This window comes from Anopheles funestus, chromosome 3RL (genome assembly GCF_943734845.2).
Source record: "Anopheles funestus chromosome 3RL, idAnoFuneDA-416_04, whole genome shotgun sequence".
Classification (NCBI taxonomy): Eukaryota; Metazoa; Arthropoda; class Insecta; order Diptera; family Culicidae; genus Anopheles; species Anopheles funestus.
The window spans coordinates 60,822,277-60,842,132 of NC_064599.1; the positions used below are offsets into that span (position 1 = coordinate 60,822,277).

At 37.2% G+C, this 19,856-nt stretch overlaps 2 protein-coding genes across 52 annotated transcripts in view; one reads left to right on the forward strand and one right to left on the reverse strand.

Annotated features, from left to right (window-relative positions):
* The window catches only part of LOC125770109 (N-acetylgalactosaminyltransferase 6-like), a 156,784-nt gene that overhangs the window by 38,707 nt on the left and 98,221 nt on the right, over nt 1-19,856 (reverse strand). For 8 of the 32 annotated variants that reach the window (XM_049439374.1, XM_049439375.1, XM_049439378.1 and 5 more), the window contains 2 exons: nt 16,529-16,567; nt 661-699 (listed from right to left, as the gene is read on the reverse strand). The exons of 9 other annotated variants lie outside the window; for them this stretch is intronic. In XM_049439374.1, the coding sequence (XP_049295331.1) occupies nt 661-699; nt 16,529-16,567 (78 nt within the window). The remainder of the gene's footprint in view (nt 1-660; nt 700-16,528; nt 16,568-19,856) is intronic. 15 more of the 32 variants (XM_049439379.1, XM_049439389.1, XM_049439399.1 and 12 more) reach the window with 2 other exon arrangements.
* Nucleotides 1-19,856, forward strand: part of LOC125770108 (uncharacterized) — an 84,129-nt gene that overhangs the window by 22,160 nt on the left and 42,113 nt on the right. For 2 of the 20 annotated variants that reach the window (XM_049439360.1, XM_049439350.1), the window contains exon 2: nt 11,461-11,868. The exons of 6 other annotated variants lie outside the window; for them this stretch is intronic. In XM_049439360.1, coding sequence (XP_049295317.1) covers nt 11,461-11,868 — 408 coding nt within the window. Of the gene's footprint in view, nt 1-87; nt 206-280; nt 706-989; nt 1,108-1,191; nt 1,828-2,206; nt 2,852-6,732; nt 7,874-11,460; nt 11,869-11,926; nt 16,768-16,857; nt 16,976-19,856 lie in introns of those variants that run through there. 12 more of the 20 variants (XM_049439366.1, XM_049439368.1, XM_049439359.1 and 9 more) reach the window with 12 other exon arrangements.

The following is a 19,856-nucleotide window of genomic DNA, read 5'->3' on the forward strand; positions in this document are numbered from 1 at the left end:
CGTGCCTTTTGTTTTTATACTGTTTAACTTTAGCAAAATCTTTTAAATAAATATGTATACTAAACTTTCAATTATTGATTTTCACAGTTCACCACTAAATATTTAAACATACGATGAAGTAGTACAGAGCATGGCATAATGTTCAACAGAAGTTACCAAATTGGAAAATATTTGTGAGGGGTTGTCTGAGCAAGCTGCAGATATTGTAAGGCATGTAATGTTATGTAATTGAATTCATAAAAACAATTTTTTTTTTATTCTTCTTCTACGATTTTCACAGACTTGTATTCTAAACGGGTTGCCGTATTTTTCTGGCAATCCAGACGAGTGGTCGATGTTTGAAGCGAGTTTTAACGAAACTACGCGACTTTGTGGTTTTTCCGATGGAGAGAATACCATACGCCTTCAGCAAGCATTAAAGGGATAGGCATTGAAGGCCGTTCAGTGTCGTCTTCGCAAATCGGATAACCTCAAAGAAGTGATGGAAACCCTAAGATCGATGTTCGGTTAAAAGCCGATGTTAGAAGCCGACGAAAGTGTTCTACTAGCGTTCGCAAGAAAGATGCTAAGAAATATCTATCACTATCGAATGAGACAGTGCAATGACAGACTCTATGATCAGCAGGATGAGCACAGTAATGTGGCGTAGATTGTACTCACCAGGCATTGGTAGATCATTCCCACACGAAGGTCTCTTCCCTGAAAGATAAGATGAGATGGAGTCATGACGAATGGCGACTTAAAGGATTTCTGCAGCAGTTGAGATATTGAACCGCTAAGTACGGTTAAGCTATTGAAAGTCATCATAACTAAAAAAAAAACCAACTAACTTCACGTACACCGCGTTTAGAACGATCAACACTCGAGCACGTAAATCATGTCACCAAGTGGTTATTCAGGTTCGTGCCTTTTGTTTTTATACTGTTTAACTTTAGCAAAATCTTTTAAATAAATATGTATACTAAACTTTCAATTATTGATTTTCACAGTTCACCACTAAATATTTAAACATAAGATGAAGTAGTACAGAGCATGGCATAATGTTCAACAGAGGTTGCAAAATTGGAAAATATTTGTGAGGGGTTTTCTTAGGAAGCTACAGATATTGTAAGTATAGGCATGTAACGTTAAGTAATTGAATTCATAAAAACGAAACAATTTTTTTTTATTCTTCTTCTACGATTTTCACAGACTTGTATTCTAAAACGGCATCACGGATAGTGGATGGTAATTTAGATGGATGGATCAACTCGCTTCTTTACTCTCCGTAGCTCGACGGCATTTTAAAAGCAAAGTTCCTAAAGAACGAAAAAAGTAATGTATTGTTATTTAGTATTTAGGCCTGTAATAAGGACTTATTATTCGGTTAAAATTGTTACATATAAATTAAAACAAACTTGTTCGAAACAATATGGAGCTAATCTAAACAAGGTGTCCCTTAGATGTGAAAATGCTTATGTTGTTGATAATGAGGTTTTTTTATTTGTATGTAGTTTAAGTCTAGTTAAGCTGTGGCTCGATTTGTAATATAAGCTGAAGGGTATTTAAGTTTAGTTGCAACCTGTTGTTTGTTTTGTTTGGTTATAGAATAAAAATATAATTTACATTATATGTACTAACAAACTCATCCTAAAATAAGCCTTTCACAGTCCAATTCTATTGTCAATGCATTGACATTGATTTGTTGATATAATTGAGAAAAATGACAAACGAATAGTGTTTTTAATTAAAACAATCAATGTTAAGAGCCGAAAGAATGCAACAATATACTTTTAATATTCGACCGTGAGCGCTAATAAGCGAGATAAGTAAGTAAACGATGTAGTGGTACTGTTCTGTAAAACGGTTCGATTGAACTTTCGCTGCCACGTCGCGTTCCCGCTAGATGGCGCTCATAAAGCGATTTCGGTTGAGTGAGCTTCGGCTCAGCGAGGATATTCGGCTGAGCGGGATGAGTGCCGCTGAATAAAAGCCCACCGAAGCTGGCGCCAGGGCTCTTTCCCTAGCGGCTCAGCAAGAAGGCAGAGGTTTTTTTAACACCACACACAATTCACACACACAATCCAATTCTACAAATGCTACAAACACACAAAATACACGTGTTTAATATAATAGAGTTTAGTTAAAGAAAACTGCGTGTCGCGATAAAATATAGGGAAAGAAATTTGTGATTGCTGGACGCAATCTTTGTTGCTGGACGCAACAGGTACAGTGTTTTGAATACAAGTTTTTACTCTATTCAAATGTATAATTTAACGGCATTTTAAAAAAGATATGGACGGAACAATTTATTTCATTCCCACATCAATTTCATTACTCACGATCATAAAAATAGACAGAGATACGTCCTACCCAGTAACATCATTGGAACCCAGTCATGCAAATACTGGTTTCTGAGGATCACTTCCAGGATCCTTTGTTCACTTGGCAAAAGTTGGCCCACTTTAGGTTCCATGAGCTATCCCAATGACTGTGTCCCGCTTAGGCAAAGAGGGCCAGACGCATACACTCTCACACCGCGGTATATAAAGCGCTGCGAGCCACGCCCGCTTCAGCCGCCCACGGGAGTTCGTCGCGCGTGGATCTATGCCGGATTATAGCAAAAAAAAAAAAAATACAAATGCCCAAAAAAATAAATACGCTAGGGGGGTTTCTCCACTTTCGCTCTCTTGTGAAAACTATCAGAGAGTGAGAAAATTTTTTTTCCTCATACAATCTGTGTTGCGGTGATAACGTATCACGTACGTATCGTGTACCGTATATAAATTAAAAATAGGAATGGATTTCAAAGCTCATTTGATGCTTCATGATGATTTCAAATCATCAGCTCGTATGATGATTTCAAATAATCCTTTCGTGCTTTTGGATATTTTTGGGACATGACAATTGCATGATAGGTTTGTTTCCTACCTAGGTTTATTTTGTCCTTTACACCATTAACCAAATTATATGTTGGAAAGAATTTAAAAATTACACATATACATTTGTGACGTTGAAGCAATTCCCGATATATCTAATCAAAATAAAATGCTTAAATAATTGTGTAAAAATCTGCAAAAATACTTAAAATGTGCGAAATTTTATTCTTTAAAACCTCAGAGAACATCATTTTTATTTAGTGAAGAGCTTTTTGTGTAATTCGCTAAAAACCAATACAAGTATATTACGGGCGGCCGTAAGAAAATAACTTTAGCAATGTATAAAAATGCCCCCTTTCTATGAGCAACCGCAAGGAAATAGCGAAGGCAATTTTGGTAATAGTTTATATGCGTACCATGCGGGAAATGCTTAGCCCAAATGCATAATAAATGTAGAAAAGCGAAAACCGAATTTGCCCACTCATTGCCGCTTGTGGATCTTTGCCGCTGTGTAATGCACAAAGCGCCGTATGCTGTGATTGCCTATGCCTAGCCTCTATGTGTAAATGGTGCGATCACCGCCGCTATAACACAACACCAACACACTCCAAGCGTCAAGCTGATTCCCACAACTAGCCCAGATTCTATAGCATGCGTTGCCCAGTTTTTGAGTACATGGTCTCTTTGAATGTATTTCAGTGTATAGCCGCGCGATTGGAAAACTTCCGTCATTGTTCGTATGTACACTTTGTTATGTCTCGCTTCGCATGCAGGCCAGAACATAGCGGCAATAGTTTTTATTCAGGGGAGGAGATGAATTGCATGGTTGGGACGTTTGCGTGACTGGGTTATGGGTCGCTTCATAGTTTTATTTTTTTATTACAAACTCTTCTGGCCAGTACATCCATTCTTGTGATAACATAATATTTTAATACATTGGCTAACTCTTTTTACAGAAATTAAAGATAACATTTAACACCGATGTTAAAGGGTTGTGCAATGCTCGGAATACTTCTGCTGAAAATAATCAACGAAAAGAAGATATCAAAGTTGACTGATAAAGCTTTTTTGGAATCATTTATAAGGGATACTCACTGGCTTCGTGGAAGCAGTTGTTTCTTTGTGCATTGCTGTGTTACGTGAAGTTAAGGAATATATTCTAAAAACAAATCAAAGACGTGAATTTAAATTTGATGTAGTGCATACCGTGTCAAAAAAAAAATCAGACCAATTGTAAAGGTGTGGTGAACGTGTCGTAATCAAGTACCACCAAACCAACGACTCATCTGTGAGTGTTAGCGACAAGTGTTCGTACGATTGTTGCCGCGAGTGAATCGAAAAGACACGAATGTTTCAAATGTGAAGTAAAATAAAATAATATAGTTTTGTGGTTAGCTGTTTGTAAAATTTTGTTAAAGGTTTTCCATCATCAATTCAACTCTTTACTTTGACACCTACAACTTGATTGACAAACGCAAAAAAAACGATTGCCTATCAGAAATATGCAGTATTGAGCAAATAACCCTGTTTCCTCAATGTCCAAAGTAATTAACAAACTTATTCGAGCACTTTCATTTTAACGAAAATTGAACACCACTTATAAATAATAAATATTAAAAATTGAATCCAAGCAATACGGCGAGGCCGTTCTTCTTGAATAAAAAAAAAAACAACACTAAAATCCATCATGAAGCAAGAAGAAGTTATTTTTTCTCTAAAGAACATCGATGATCGGCAGGTTGTCGAGGTTTTTGGTAGACAGATAGTTCTGAATTCTATATTATCCAAGGTAGAGAACGAAGTTTCAAACAATCCTAATATCGAAGAGGTTCGTTTCATCGCCGGTACGATCTTTACGATTGATGCTAATCTTGAGAAGGAAGTATGGCGCGGACGGAATATTGTAGTTTATGCAAAAGAAATAATGGTTTCCCAACCGGTTCACTGGAACGTGTCTGGAAAAGATAGTTGTCATAAATACGAACGAAATGCTGGGACTGGCGAAGACGGGACTGGTTTGAATGGAAAAGATGGAATAGCTGGCGGAAGCGGAGGCAATGTTTTGATACTTGCCAAAAGTATGAAAGGCTCAGAGAATTTAACAATTTCTGCCAATGGAGGAAATGGTAGCAATGGTCAAGATGGCGGCAATGGGAAGGCGGGTGAAGATGGAAAGGGTATTAGTAGATCGGAGTTTGATTCTTTGTTTCCACTACCTTCTAATATTTTATCTCATCCAGGATTTCTAGAAAAAACTTTTGAAAGCTTACTAAGTAAATCTCACACAATTGAAGAAGGATGGGCGCAAAAAAAATATCCTTTCTACACCGAAACTAGGGAAGACATTGATATATTAAAATCTACCTTAAAAGCGGGAAATCGTATTGATTATCATTTATTCCTTAAATCTAAGACTGAGGATGGACATGGTATCACATACTCCTTTTATTATGGCGAGTGGATACATAATAAACAATCTTTTTTATTGTACGAAGGAACGGCAGGAACCTCTGGCAAGTCCGGAGGAGAGTATAGTTTGGGCGGAGAAGGTGGTAAACCTGGTGAAGTAAAAATAGTGTGTTTGGAGAGTAATCAGAATGTAAAAACTGAAATTGTTACTAAAAGTGGAGCTGACGGAATCAATGGCAAAGGGGGTGTAAATGGTCGCAATGGCAAAAGAGGATGGGATATGGCATACATGGAATATGAGAATGGAAGGATGTTTGGTCCAGGTACATGGCCTAAATATTACGGAAGAGATGAAAATAGCAGTCTCAAGATAAATTACTATACCTCCAGTGCAGATGATAGAGTACGCAGTCCATACAAGAACGACATTCGATTTGCTAGTATAACAGAATCAAAGATTGAGAACAAAATTATGGCAACACTAGAAGAAAGAAATAATAGTAGACCAGGTAAAGGACGCGAGCATCAATCCAAAGCTGTAGGAAAGAAAACAATTTCAAGGCAGCGAATTTTAAATACTTATTCTACATTTATGAACACCGTAGAAGCGGAAATTCAAGCAGAACAAAAGAAGCGAGAATATGAACAACAACTTGCTGCTGAAATGGAAAGGCAAAAACAAATGGAACAAGCTGCACAGAGACGAGCTTTGGAAGAACAACTTGCAGCACAACAAGCTGCTGAAATGGAAAGGCAAATACAAATGGAACAAGCTGCACAGAGACGAGCTTTGGAAGAACAACTTGCAGCACAACAACAACAGGTAGATGAAGTTAAGGAGTACTTTTTAGGAAGATTGTTTGTAGAAGAAGAGAACAATGTTCAAAGTCCTGTGGCTCAATGTTGTGAAGAAATTGAAGAAATTCAGAATACTATTACCCAGCAACAGAATTCTGAAACATTGGCAGAAAATCATCAATCAAGTCAACAAAACAGTGAAGAAGTAGACTTAGCAACATTTTCACTCAAACGACATGTACCATTCCAACCAGGTTCAGAACATAATCATGGAAAAGTTAAGATTTCGGTTAGTTCCAAAGGTAAACATAACATTGATGAAACGTTTGCTATGAATTGTGAATATTCGAATTTAGATGACTGAATTCATTTGAACACGACCATTCTTGATTGTAAACGTCTTAAACAATTAATGGATCGTTTTGATACTGATAAAGGGCATTTCATCGACGAGCAATCGGAAGAAACCACTGCTAAACTACATGCGGTAGAACAAATGTTTGTTGGTAAATATAAACTAGCTTCTCTACATGCTCTGACAACTGCTCCGCAAATGGAACAGGAAATGAAACAAATAGATAATATTAAAATAAAAAATGAATCCAAATATCTTAGGCAAACTAAAGAAAAAAATAACATGATCGAACATAACATACTAGGTACGATGCAACAGTACCTATTTGAAAATACTCAAGAGTTGAGGGACAACCTAGCATCGTTTGTAACGCAAGAAATGATGATTGATAATTTAGACCTGAATCGAGCAGTGAAGACATTTGTACTGGAAACAGAATATACCGATTTGCTTGAAGAACGTTTAGAAAAATTGCAAAACGAACTTAAGAAGCCACAGCACAAACACATCCACCGATTTTGGGATGGATTGGATGATAGACCACTGGTAGATGAAGTGAAGGAAATGATTGAAAAAGATAGCACACTGAAGGCTCTTTACGATCGATGGAATGAAGTGAAACGCAGAGCATTACAATATGAGTCACAAGATCTAATTGTGGATGAGGACGAGAAGAAAAAATTCACATCATACATACGAAGTAAAGGCGTGATGTCTGAAAGTTGCAGAGAATTGTTAGCATATGTGTACGATATCAATCTGAGAGTCTATGACAGGGATGAAGATGATGAATTAATTCTTTGCGAGGATCATAATTCTTTATCTGACACAAAAAATTACATCCTTTCAAGGGGTGATGAGTTTGTGCAGCTCACAGTAAATGAAGAATACCTACAACTGGGTAAAGAACGATTACAAAAAGATAAAATATATGCCAAAATTCTTGGCGATTTCGACATGCTGAAAAGCATTGCAGACATCACAAATTATTTGGAAAAAAGTGTTCTTCCAGAATGTCATCACAACGAAGCTGAGCAAGACCATTTTGATGAAAAATTAGCTTCAAAAATGATAGCAAATTTCTTTCCAGAAGAAAAACGACATGAATTACAAGCAATGTTGGAAAAAGTGGGATATGAATATTCAAAACAAAAAAGAATTTTGCAACACATGCTACGACGTTTCACTCACGAAGGGATACACATATCTTTCAACGAGATGTGTTTTTTCATAAACGCTGTGCTGGACAATTTTGTACATAATGATCAAGAGGCGTACACATTCACGTGGATTGTGGCAGCTTACAGTCAACGCAATTGGATGGATGAAGTTGTTCTGCTGCAGCTAGAAACATATTTCCAGAAGAAATTGAAAGAAACACAACAGTGGCGAAATTATTTGGGGAACATAAAAAGCAAAGAAGTATTGCTAGTATTTGCCACTGAGCTTCAAGGTAGTGTCTGTTCTGCAGAGTGCGTCGATGAGATATTGCGTCTGTTGAGCAATGTTCCAATCGAATCAATGCTTGTCGATGGAATACCTCTTACGGAATGGCGTTACTTTCTTAAGGAATACAACTGGATGGTTAAATTAAGGCAACTTCTAGAATGGAGCAAAGATGAAAAATTAGAGATTGCTACTTACTACATGAGATCTGTAGAGAACATGTTTGGAGAAAGTAAGGCTACTGATTTACTAGACGTAATTAAAGACAAAGAAAACGATGTAAATGAAGCTTTGGTGCTGGGTGTTCTATTAAATTTACATAAGCAAAAATGGAAACTGTCGGATGAAGATATTTGTACCTTAACACTGTGCAGCTTGCAAGAGTGGACAGCTAAAATGGAAGAAAAATATAAACCGATTCTAGATGAACTCAAAATAGACCAACTAGCAGAAATAATTGTGAATGATAAAATTTCATCTGATGAAATATCCAAGCATCTGCCGAAGATGCAAACATCCATACGAAAGATTTCAGATAAAAAGATCTCACACAATGATAGTCCAGTGGCATTATTTACAGAGCCGGAGATAAAAACATGGGTTGAAGAATTTCGCCGTAAAATGAACTATAGCACCGTGGAGCGCCATTTAGACACATACGAGGAAATGCTCGCTGTCATTGATAGAGCAATAGAGATTAAGAGAGGATTTCGACTTCGCGACACCCAGAGACTAAGCGTGTTAATGTTATTGGCGAACGATCGAAGCACATTGGCTCAAGTCTCAACTGGCGAAGGAAAATCGTTAATTGTGGTAGCCCTCTCATTGATGAAGGCTCTCTTAAGGGAAAAGGTAGACGTTGTGACAAGCTCGCCAGTGCTCGCTAAGCGAGATTCGGAGGTGAACGCAGATATTTATGGAATGTTCGACATCAACGTATCACACAACTGTAGCGATGATATTGAGGAACGCAAAGAGGCGTACTCTATGCATCAAGTGGTGTACGGTGATCTGGCAAACTTTCAACGAGATTACTTGCTGGACAGATTCTATGGGAAGAACGTATTGGGTGATCGTGATTTCACAAATGTCATCGTTGATGAAGTCGATAGTATGTTGCTCGATAAAGGGAACAATATGTTATATTTATCCCATGATATACCGGGTATGGATAAGCTTGAGTCGGTATACATTTACATTTGGCAAATGGTCAATAGCCATGCAGAACGTCCCGAAAATATTGAAACAGAAATGATTGAAAAGGAAATATTGAGTAATTTATATAACTCAATCAACCAGGAAGATTTAAAGCAACTGGATACTAACCTTAGCTCTAGAAAGTTGAATATTATTTGGAATTGCTTGGTGGTGGCTGGGATCATAAATGAGAGAGGAGAAATACTTACTGACACTATTGATTCTACAAAACTGGAGGAAATACTTACACCTGAAATCAGTCAATACAAACATAGAGTTAGCTTTCTCCTCAAGAAATGTGTTAATCGCGAAAAGCATATCAAAGTTCCAAACTTTTTGAAAAAGTTTGTAGAAAGACACTTGTCGTCTTGGATAAGAAGTGCTATCAATGCATTATTAATGGCACCTGGACAATCTTACGTGGTAGATTATACAAAATCCGGATCAAAAGCAGATCGCAACGCTAGCATAATTATTCTTGACAACGACACCGGAGCAGACCAGGGAAGTTCTCAATGGGGTGAAGCATTGCATCAGTTTTTACAACTCAAGCATGGCTGTAAATTGTCAATGCAAAGTTTAAAGGCAGTTTTTGTTTCCAATGTTACCTATTTCAAGATGTACAAACTATTGTACGGTTTAACTGGTACTCTGGGTTCAGAGAGAGAAAGGAATTTACTCAAAGATATACACAATGTTGCCTTCGTAACTATACCAACGGCTAAACCGAAACAATTTGAAGAGTATGAACCAATTATTAGTGGCGGATATAGGACGTGGCGAAAAAATATTGCAACTCAAGTTTGCAAACTCGTCAACGAAGAGAAAAGATCAGTTCTCATCATCTGTGACACGATCAACGATGCCGAAAGTATAAAAGACACTTTGAAGGGAATGTTTCCAAACCAGCTTCACACCTACACAAGAGACTATCAAGAGTTTGATATTGTAGAGGGTTGTAAGCAATTACAACAGGGACAGATCATCATTGCTACCAACTTAGCAGGACGCGGTACGGACATACGAATTACGGATGCGCTTAAGCAAAGTGGTGGATTGCACGTTATATTAACGTACCTTCCCGAGAACATTCGAATTGAAGAGCAAGCCTTTGGAAGGGCAGCAAGAAGCGGAGACAAAGGATCCGGACAGTTAATAATAATGGTTTCGAGTCAAAGGCAGTATCGTCGATCGAAAATAATCGAATTAAAGAAGACTCGGGATGATAATGAGCTGTACCGTATATCAGACATTAAAACATACTATGAAAAGACCATCAAGGCCGAAGAGATTTGTTTCGACGAGTTCAAACAGGTTTATGAAAAGCATAGGAAAAGCCTTGAAGCGGTTGATGTCCCTTCGGAAGTTACAACAATCTTGCTGCAAAATTGCCTAGACCAATGGTCTTTTTGGCTGGACGAACACAGTCGATCCATGGAGAATATGATGCAAGAATGTGATGAAAGGGGTGTTCCAACATTAGTCAAGACATTTGTATCAAAATTATCCGGATTTGAATCGGGAAAATGCGTTAATGACGAAGTTCGAATTTCATATTTCAAGAGCCAAAAGTGGATAGACTGGGTGGAAGGGAATCCTATGCAAATGATAAAATTGGCCAATTATCTATCTGGAACTAATCTTAAGAAATGCAGGATGACAGAAGACGAGCTTTTGGAATATGCGTTTGACATTTTTGAGACCAATAAGGAGAATGGAGTGACTCACTATGGAATCATCAACTATGGGATGTTATTGGCGGACGAAACAGCAATGAGTTTGTATGATGACGTTATAAAAATTGAGCCTCAGTTTAGTGAAGCTGCACACTATTATCGTGCTTACACTTTGATGAAATCAATCGAGCAAGAGGAAACATTGGAAAGCAAAGAGAATAAGAAGAAATATAAAGATTTTAAGAAACATTTGCGCGAGGCAATGAGGCTTTTTGAAGACCATCATGCGTTTGCCTTGCAGGCTGCAATTATTACAAACAATCTGAAAGGAAACAATGTGTGGCACGATGAGTATCAAGCACAGAAAGATACCATTGCTAAGCTATATCAAACGTTCATACGGTCAATAGAGGACATATTTGGTCATGCTGTATCACACAACACATTTGTTACAGACGAAATAAAAGAAAATGTAGCAGAACATATTTTCATGCAACTTATCGAAAGGGGTGTAATATCGCGTCCAAAGGTTCGGAAAACCATTTCCGAACAACAACTACGTATGATTCATAACGACTATGGAGTATCAATTGAAGTTTTGAAGAAATTTCTCTCTGAAAATGCTGGACTCATCGTTGAGGAAGAATTTATAAAGGCATGCAAAGAAAAAATCCCACTCCCTAGCAGAGAAGTGTTTTGGCAATTGTTGATCGACCAAAAGGTGCTTAACTCGGTCAAGAAGTATGCTATAGTAGATAAGGCGAAGCTGGAAGCACTAGATCCTTCGTTGAAGGATGCATTAGACGGAAAGATCGTCGATAAAACGTTGGTTACAGAATCCATAGAACCGACCCCAGGACAGATTGTTTTATATCGCGAAGAATTATCTCTTCGAAGTACGGAAAATAACGACTCTGTAACCAAAACCATTGTTCCGTATGAAATATTTGAAAAAGAATATTTTGTAAGCCTTATCGGAAAGGAAAAGTTTGAAATGATGGTTAAAAAGGATATAATCAGATGCAATGAAATGGCAAATGTTGATAGAGACATGATTGCATCATGTAAGTTTTCGTCGTTTGACTCTATTTCAGTGGAGGACATTGTTCTTCGAGCAAATATAGCACAGGTTGAAGCAGAGCTTATCATGCAAGAACTGATTAGCCGAGCGGTTTTGGAGCGAGAAGGTGAATCCTTTGTGTTGAATGAAAATTTTAGAGGTTCAGAAGAAGAATTGCTTCCGTCGTATCCTTTGTACGAAGACACTATAAGAGGTTTACTTTCGTCCTGCTTTGCCTACAGACTAGCACTTAATCATATAAAAGAACAACTAGAATCGGATAGTTCCGCCGATAACCCAATGCTGCGGATAGAATTGAAATGTAATCCTCATTTGCAGTTTTTCCAGGATTTAATAAATCAAAACATAATCAGGCCTTATATAGTTAACAAAGCCGATTGCAACGAAATATTAAATGAAATCTTCTATCTAAACAAAAATTATCTCGTAGTGGAACGCTGGTTCCGAAAGATGTTGCATATATCTAAACCAGATTCCGAACGGTTTTTGAACAATGTATATCGCTTTGCATCTGGTGTAGATACATTTAATTGGTTAGATTATTTAAATCCAGCTAATTTGAATCCGTTTGGCAACGAAATGAACGAAATAAGTCGTTTTATTAAAATGTTATTTTTCGTTCGTAATAAAATCAGTGGAATAAGCTTTATACCAACGAATCAAGCAAAAGAATTGATGCAGTATGATATGAGAAGAACTATAGAACTATTGTTTGTGCAACTAGATGAATTTTACAAGAAAGAATCTAAAAGCCATGTTGAGAGTGTGTTGGGACCAATAAAATCTTCATTAATAGGATTGAAAGTTGCCGGTATATATTTTAAACCCATTCGGGAAGCAGGCCAATTGATAGAAAACAATTTTGGAACAATTGAAGAGGAACAGCTGTTCACTTTAAATGGGTTGCAACATCTTTTACAAGTAATGGAGAAAAAATGGTCTATGGAAATGCTGCTGAACGTGGGGAAGGTAGTATTAATTGGAGTTGCCCAAATTGTTGCAGCGGCAATTCTGGAGATATATTCAGCTGGTGCATTGACTCACGTTGCGTCGGGATTAATAAATGAGGGAGTCAATGATATAATGTATGCAGTAAACAGTTTCAATTCAGGATATTTTAGTTGGCAGGATTACAGAAAAGAGAAGATTAAAAGTGTGATTTTCACAGCGATTACTGCCGGAGTGGGAGCGTATGCTTCAAGAGGTACTAAGGTGTCGCGAATTGCCAATAAAGTTGCAGGACCCGGCTTAATGAAAGATGGAAAAGTAATATCAGAGTTAACAGGAAAAGCAATGTGGAATGAAATCACCGGCAAGAGGGTAATAAGAGAATTTACAAAAAGAATTGTAATGAAAACAGCACAAGGGTTTGCCCATAGTGCGGCGAGTATAATGGTCGATAAGTTTACGGACGATTATTTACAAGCATTAATCAATTCAATTGTGGCCGACATATTATCACAAGTTCCTACTACGGTGGATAATCATAAAATTTCCCAAAACCTTAGAAGAATCTATGATGAGCTAGGAGAGCAGCAAGCAAGAAGACTCATACTTCAACTTTCTCCCTTCGCAAGCAATGATTGGGGAGCTTGTATATCTTTAGCTAAGCAATTCACGTCCAGTTTGTCTCAGGGATTTGCAAGTGCTATGCAAAAGACACAAAACAACGGTAACGTTATGAAACTATTAAGTAATATTAGTACCGCGTGGATATGGATAGAACGCGTAATCGAGATAGGAAAAATGATGTACGTGGTAGGAACACATCTTGATGATTTAGATGAACAAATCAATAAGAAATTTGAAACAATGTTGCAAAACTCATCATCAAATGTACAACCGAATGAGAGCAATTTCGAACAGTTTAGAGATGAAATAATAAAGCAATGGAAATCACAATTGAGCGAGCATGTGGGGAAAATTATTTCCCAAAATTTGGTTAAACCATTGCTAAATGATGCGCTATTACGTGTAGGAAGATTCATCAAGAGGATTCCACATAACATCAAACGAATCGCACTGAAGCGTAAAATGAAAAGGTTGAAGAAAAAATACGACAAAGCTGTCAATGCTCCAAATGTAACGGACGAAATAAAAGACAGTTTGAAGGAAGACTATCACAATAAATTAAAGAAGATTATGTGTAAAACAAAAAGCCCAACTCTGCTGTCGAATATTATCGAGGAGGGTGTACCGATGGATCTGACCTGTGCGGCGGCATGTGCCCCATTGGTGCACGAACTGTTGAAGAAAATGAAAATAAATGTGAAGGGAATAGTGCTCACTGTACAAGGCGATAAGGGAATAGAACAAACGTTTTGCTCAGGATCCACTAAAGGCGAAAATGTAAGAGAAATTGTCCTGCAGCTAAAAGACAACCATTTTACGTTCTCTGACAACCAGCTTGATGTTGGCAACAATAATTGTTTGTTTGCTGGAATGAGCGATGCCATACCGGAGTTGAGCAGTATCAAACCAGAGGAATTTCGAAAACAAATAGCAAACACTATTAGGACTGCACCAGAAATTCAACATCGAATAAGACAAGGTTGGCATCGCTTTGCAATCAAGCAATATGATGCTGTTGGAGGTAAATCTGCATCAAATAAAAGAATATCCTTAAAAAAAGTGTCGCGAGAATTATCACCAAACAGAGCAATTGAAAACAAAGATATAGCCAGTTTATTGGACAAATTTGAAGGATATATTCCTCCTAAAAATTGTCCCGATGCTGTAAACCCAGATTCCCACCTGTATTCACGTATGACAATTTACAGTTTTGAACTTGCGGGAGCCGCACAGGCGATAAAGGAGGAACTAAAAATCGAGTTTGAAGAAATAATAAATTTGGAAAAAGGAGCTAGTAATACGAAAGATGACTTACCGGTAATCCCAGGTGGTGATATTCATCGAGCCCATACTTTAAGGGGAACAATAAATGAAGACGGTAAACTAAAAGAACACCCTGAGATACTGGAAGCAGTACGACAGTATATGGCTCGTTGTGAGTATGTCCCAAAAGAGGCAAACCAATATCGTAATGTTCCTAAGTATGTTGATAATAATCAAATGTTTTCTGTAAATGGTATTGCCAACACCCATGATTTTAGCAAACCGCCAACAGACGATAATATTTTAATTACAAAAACGCATTTACAAAACGAAATAACTGCGTTCCATACGCACTTGACTCGCAACGAAAAGAAATATGACAACAGTTCATTACAGTTAGGGAACAGATTATTAACAAATTTGTCAAATACTGTAAAAAGCCGTAATGATCTTAAATTGAATTATGAATCCGGTCAATTTGGTTATTACAAAATGAAATCAATTATCGAAGCATATCGTAAAAATACCAAGGAGGTAAGTGATTTGAACAGAAGACAATAACGTGTGTAACGCCAAATATGTAAATAGTTCATTTTAAGGTTGAAAATACTTTTAATGTTTTACATCTAGGTTGTACAAAGAAACAGTTAGCAATAATAATCAAATTCAATTAGATGACAATAATCATAAAAGTAAAAATTAATAGTTTTATATTTAACTAATAAAATATTTAAATTAACCTAAACATAATATATAACTGAAAACTAAACCTAAGACAAGACGGGAAGTTCATGAAGGTAAACATTACAGAGGCTCAATGATCAGGATGAAGAGGCTAAAAGGGAAATCTAAGACGGCAACGGAAGGAGGTTAAAGTGAGGTGGAAGTCCAATAAGTAGGAAGAGGAGTTAAACGATCGCAGAGCAAGCAACAATAGATCGGAACGATATGCTGCAGTGCGAGGTCTGCGGATAATGAAGGGAGGACGAATACGGAGTGAACGGTTAGGAACAAAGAGGGGGAAGGAGGAGACCAATGTTGGTTCATCAATACAATCGAGCAAGAGGGAAACAACAAATAAGGATTGGGCTTGAGAACGGCGATTCTCGAAGCAGGCAAAACGAGCAGCCGACACATGGATTCATAATTGGGCAGGGTAGCAGAGGAGCCACCCAGAAATTTGCAAACTGTAAATCTGTTGAAGGATCTCTGTGCCCGTTCTATCCGCTCAATGTGCTTTCGAGCAGTCGAGGTCCATACTCCATACTCCAGTAACGACTTAACCAATGAGCAGAATAGTGTTTTCAATAACAGGTCAGAAAAATCACAACCAATGCGTTTTATGATGCCGTGCGTTCTCCAAGCCCTGCATACCACAGAATCTATATGAGGTCTCCACCAAATCTACATGAGGTGAGACTAGAGTCAAGCCAAACACCCAAGTCCTTGATTACGAAGACACGGGAGACTTGGACCTGATCGAGGACATACGAGTAGAGTAAAGGAGAGCGGGAACGGGAGAAGGAGATAATTTTGCATTTATCAGGACAACTCAACCAATCCGTAGAGGCGAAGACAGAGAACAACTCTAAAAGCCCAATAATGTCCACATGGTAGATAGAAGCTATGGAGTCGGGCATAACTACATGCAATCGGACCGGATATTATATCATCAACCTGAAGTAGTACTTCTGCAGAAAACATGCCTTTCGGCCTCATATGCACATTCGTCCATAGAAGCCGACGAAAGTGTTCTACTAGCGTTCGCAAGAAAGATGCTAAGAAATGCCTATCACTATCGAATGAGACAGTGCAATGACAGACTCTATGATCAGCAGGATGAGCTCAGCAACGTGGCGTAGATTGTACTCACCAGGCATTGGTAGATCATTCCCACACGAAGGTCTCTTCCCTGAAAGATAAGATAAGATGGAGTCATGACGTATAGCGACTTAAAGGATTTTTGCAGCAGTTGAGATATTGAACCGCTAAGTACGGCTAAGCTATTGAAAGTCGTCATAACTAAAAAAAAAAACAACTAACTTCACGTACATCGCGTTAAGAGCGATCAACACACGAGCACGTAAATCATGTCACCAAGTGGTTATTCAGGTTTGTGCCTTTTGTTTTTATACTGTTTAACTTTAGCAAAAATTTTTAAACAAATATGTATACTAATCTTTAAACTCTTGATTTTCACAGTTCACCACTAAATATTTAAACATCCGATGAAGTAGTACAGAGCATGGCATAATGTTCAACAGAGGTTACCAAATTGGAAAATATTTGTGAGGGGTTTTCTGAGCAAGCTGCAGATATTGTAGGTATAGGCATGTAACGTTAAGTAATTGAATTCATAAAAGCGAAACAATTTTTTTTATTCTTCTTCTACGATTTTCACAGACTTGTATTCTGAAACGGCATCACGGATAGTGGATGGTAATTTAGATGCATGGATCAACTCGCTTCTTGAATTTCCGTACCTCGACGGTCTTTTAAAAGCAAAGTTCCTAAAGAACGAAAAAAATAATGTAATGTTATTTAGTATTTAGGCCTGTAATAAAGACTTATTATTCGGTTAAAATTGTTACATATAAATTAAAACAAACTTGTTCGAAACAATATGGAGCTAATCTAAACAAGGTGTCCCTTAGATGTGAAAATGCTTATGTTGTTGATAATGAGGTTTTTTAATTTGCATTTAATTTAATTCTAGTGCAACCCGTTGTTTGTTTTTTTTTTTTGGTAGAATAAAAATTAAATTTACATTATATGTACTAACAAACTCATCCTAAACAAGCCTTTAACAGCCCAATTCTATTGTCAATGCATTGACATTGATTTGTTGATATATTCAAGAAAAATGACAAACGAATAGTGTTTATAATTAATATAATCAATGTTAAGAGCCGAAAGAATGCAACAATATGCTTTTAATATTCGACCGTGAGCGCTAATAAGCGAGATAAGTAAGTAAACGATGTAGTGGTACAGTGTTTTGAATACAAGTGTTTACTCTATCCAAATGTATAATTTAACGGCATTTTAAAAAAGATATGGACGGAACAATTTATTTCATTCCCACATCAGTTTCATTACTCACGATCATAAAAATAGACACCAACACGTCGCACCCGGTAACATCATTGCAAGCAACAGCGCATGCGTGAGTAAGAAGTTTAAGCTACGTGTTAGCAAGCGTTATGTCTTATATACACAACGTGTTATGTTCATCTTACGCGCAGTATGGATTTCGATTCGCAACTAGCGAGTGGTACATTTTTGCTAAGCTTAACGCTTTCACGTTTTGTTACGGTTGATTGATCCAGTGCGTTATTGCAATTTTGCAGCGGATTTAATAATCAGGGAGTGAGTGATTTATTCAAAACCGCAGCTCTTGAACAGTGCTCTGAAAACAGCGCAAGATAAAGCGTGAAGTTAGTGTAAAACACAATGATACAGATCTGTGTTGGTGGCGGATCCACACTGGTTTATGGCAAGCTGCAAACCATCGCACCCACTTACTCACTGTAGCTCATGTCAAGAGCTTGTAATCGTTAAATTCTTTCTTCGTCTAATCATGTTGTTTATATTCAGCCGCACGATCCGCCGATCAGCTGTGTAGACGTTTTTTTTACTTGATCGGTGCTCGGTAATGGGATTTCCCCGTCTAGTTTGATGCGGCACTAGAGACGAAAATACATTCGTTCTAGTGGATTGATTATTTATCATGCGGTCAAAAAGTGATAACAGAAGAGCTTGACAGTTTTATCAAGAGAAGATAAAGCAAATCAACAGGCCAGAAAACCGGTATAATCAGTATAAACGCACTGTGATTTTATCGCGACATGTTAAAAATAATACTGTGCTCGTGCCATATTCACATAGATTCAGTCAGTGAACATCGCGAGCTATCAACATTTCATTCATAAATTTGCCAAGCCAAAGATTTGGCAAATTCGTGCACTGTGAAAACACTATCTCTCTCTAAAACTCTTTCTCTCTCTCTGTCTCTCTTTGTTCTTCGTTCATTTGTTCATTTAAAGTATATGATCAATCGTGTAGTGAGATACTATTTTTTTGTAATTGAATGATGTGCAAAAAATCTTTATTTGGGTTCTAACAAGTGGTATGGTATATAAGCATGTTCTATACGTGCTCTATACGAAGTAATGTGGTATGTGAACTTGTATGAACTTTATGTGAACTTTGTATGTGTATGTATGGGTATGGGTATGGGTATGTGAACTTTGTATGAACGTCACCATAGTGCGGCCAGTGGACAAAAAAATCAAAATTTTTTCAGTTTTAGAAACTACAGACATTAGAAATTGAATCCAACGACTATAACTCAAATTTCAGTAATTATAGGACAATATACTGATTTTAATACAAAACGTAATTGCGCTTTCGTTTCAAAAATACTAACAACATTAACAACAACATAACTAACAAAAAATAACAACAAGATAATCGATATTTATTACGAGGTATGTGCGTTTATAGTTTAATTTCATTTATGCATATTTTATTTTTGTGCTTAATTATTACTGCAAATTAAAATAACAAAAATGTTTGCTACATGCATGTGCTAGCTATAATTGTAATTATATGTAATTTAAACATTAGGTAAAGTATTGTATTTGAAAACATATATACAGTTATTTGTTTGCCTTCCTTTTTTATACTCGAATTAAGTTTGAATCGTTTTTCAAACTATTCAGTTTGTATATCCGTATAACATTTTGTATTGCAGTATAGCATATTTGATTAAATTCTATAATGAAGCAAGAAGAAGTTATTTTTTCTCTAAAGAACATCGATGATCGGCAGGTTGTCGAGGTTTTTGGTAGACAGATAGTTCTGAATTCCGTATTATCCAAGGTAGAGAACGAAATTTCAAATAATCCTAATATCGAAGAGGTTCGTTTCATTGCCGGTACGATCTTTACGATTGATGGTAATCTTGAGAAGGAAGTATGGCGCGGACGGAATATTGTAGTTTATGCAAAAGAAATAATGGTTTCCCAACCGGTTCACTGGAACGTGTCTGGAAAAGATAGTTGTCATAAATACGAACGAAATGCTGGGACTGGCGAAGACGGGACTGGTTTGAATGGAAAAGATGGAATAGCAGGAGGAAGTGGAGGCAACGTTATGATACTTACCAAAAGTATCAAAGGCTCAGAGAATTTAACAAT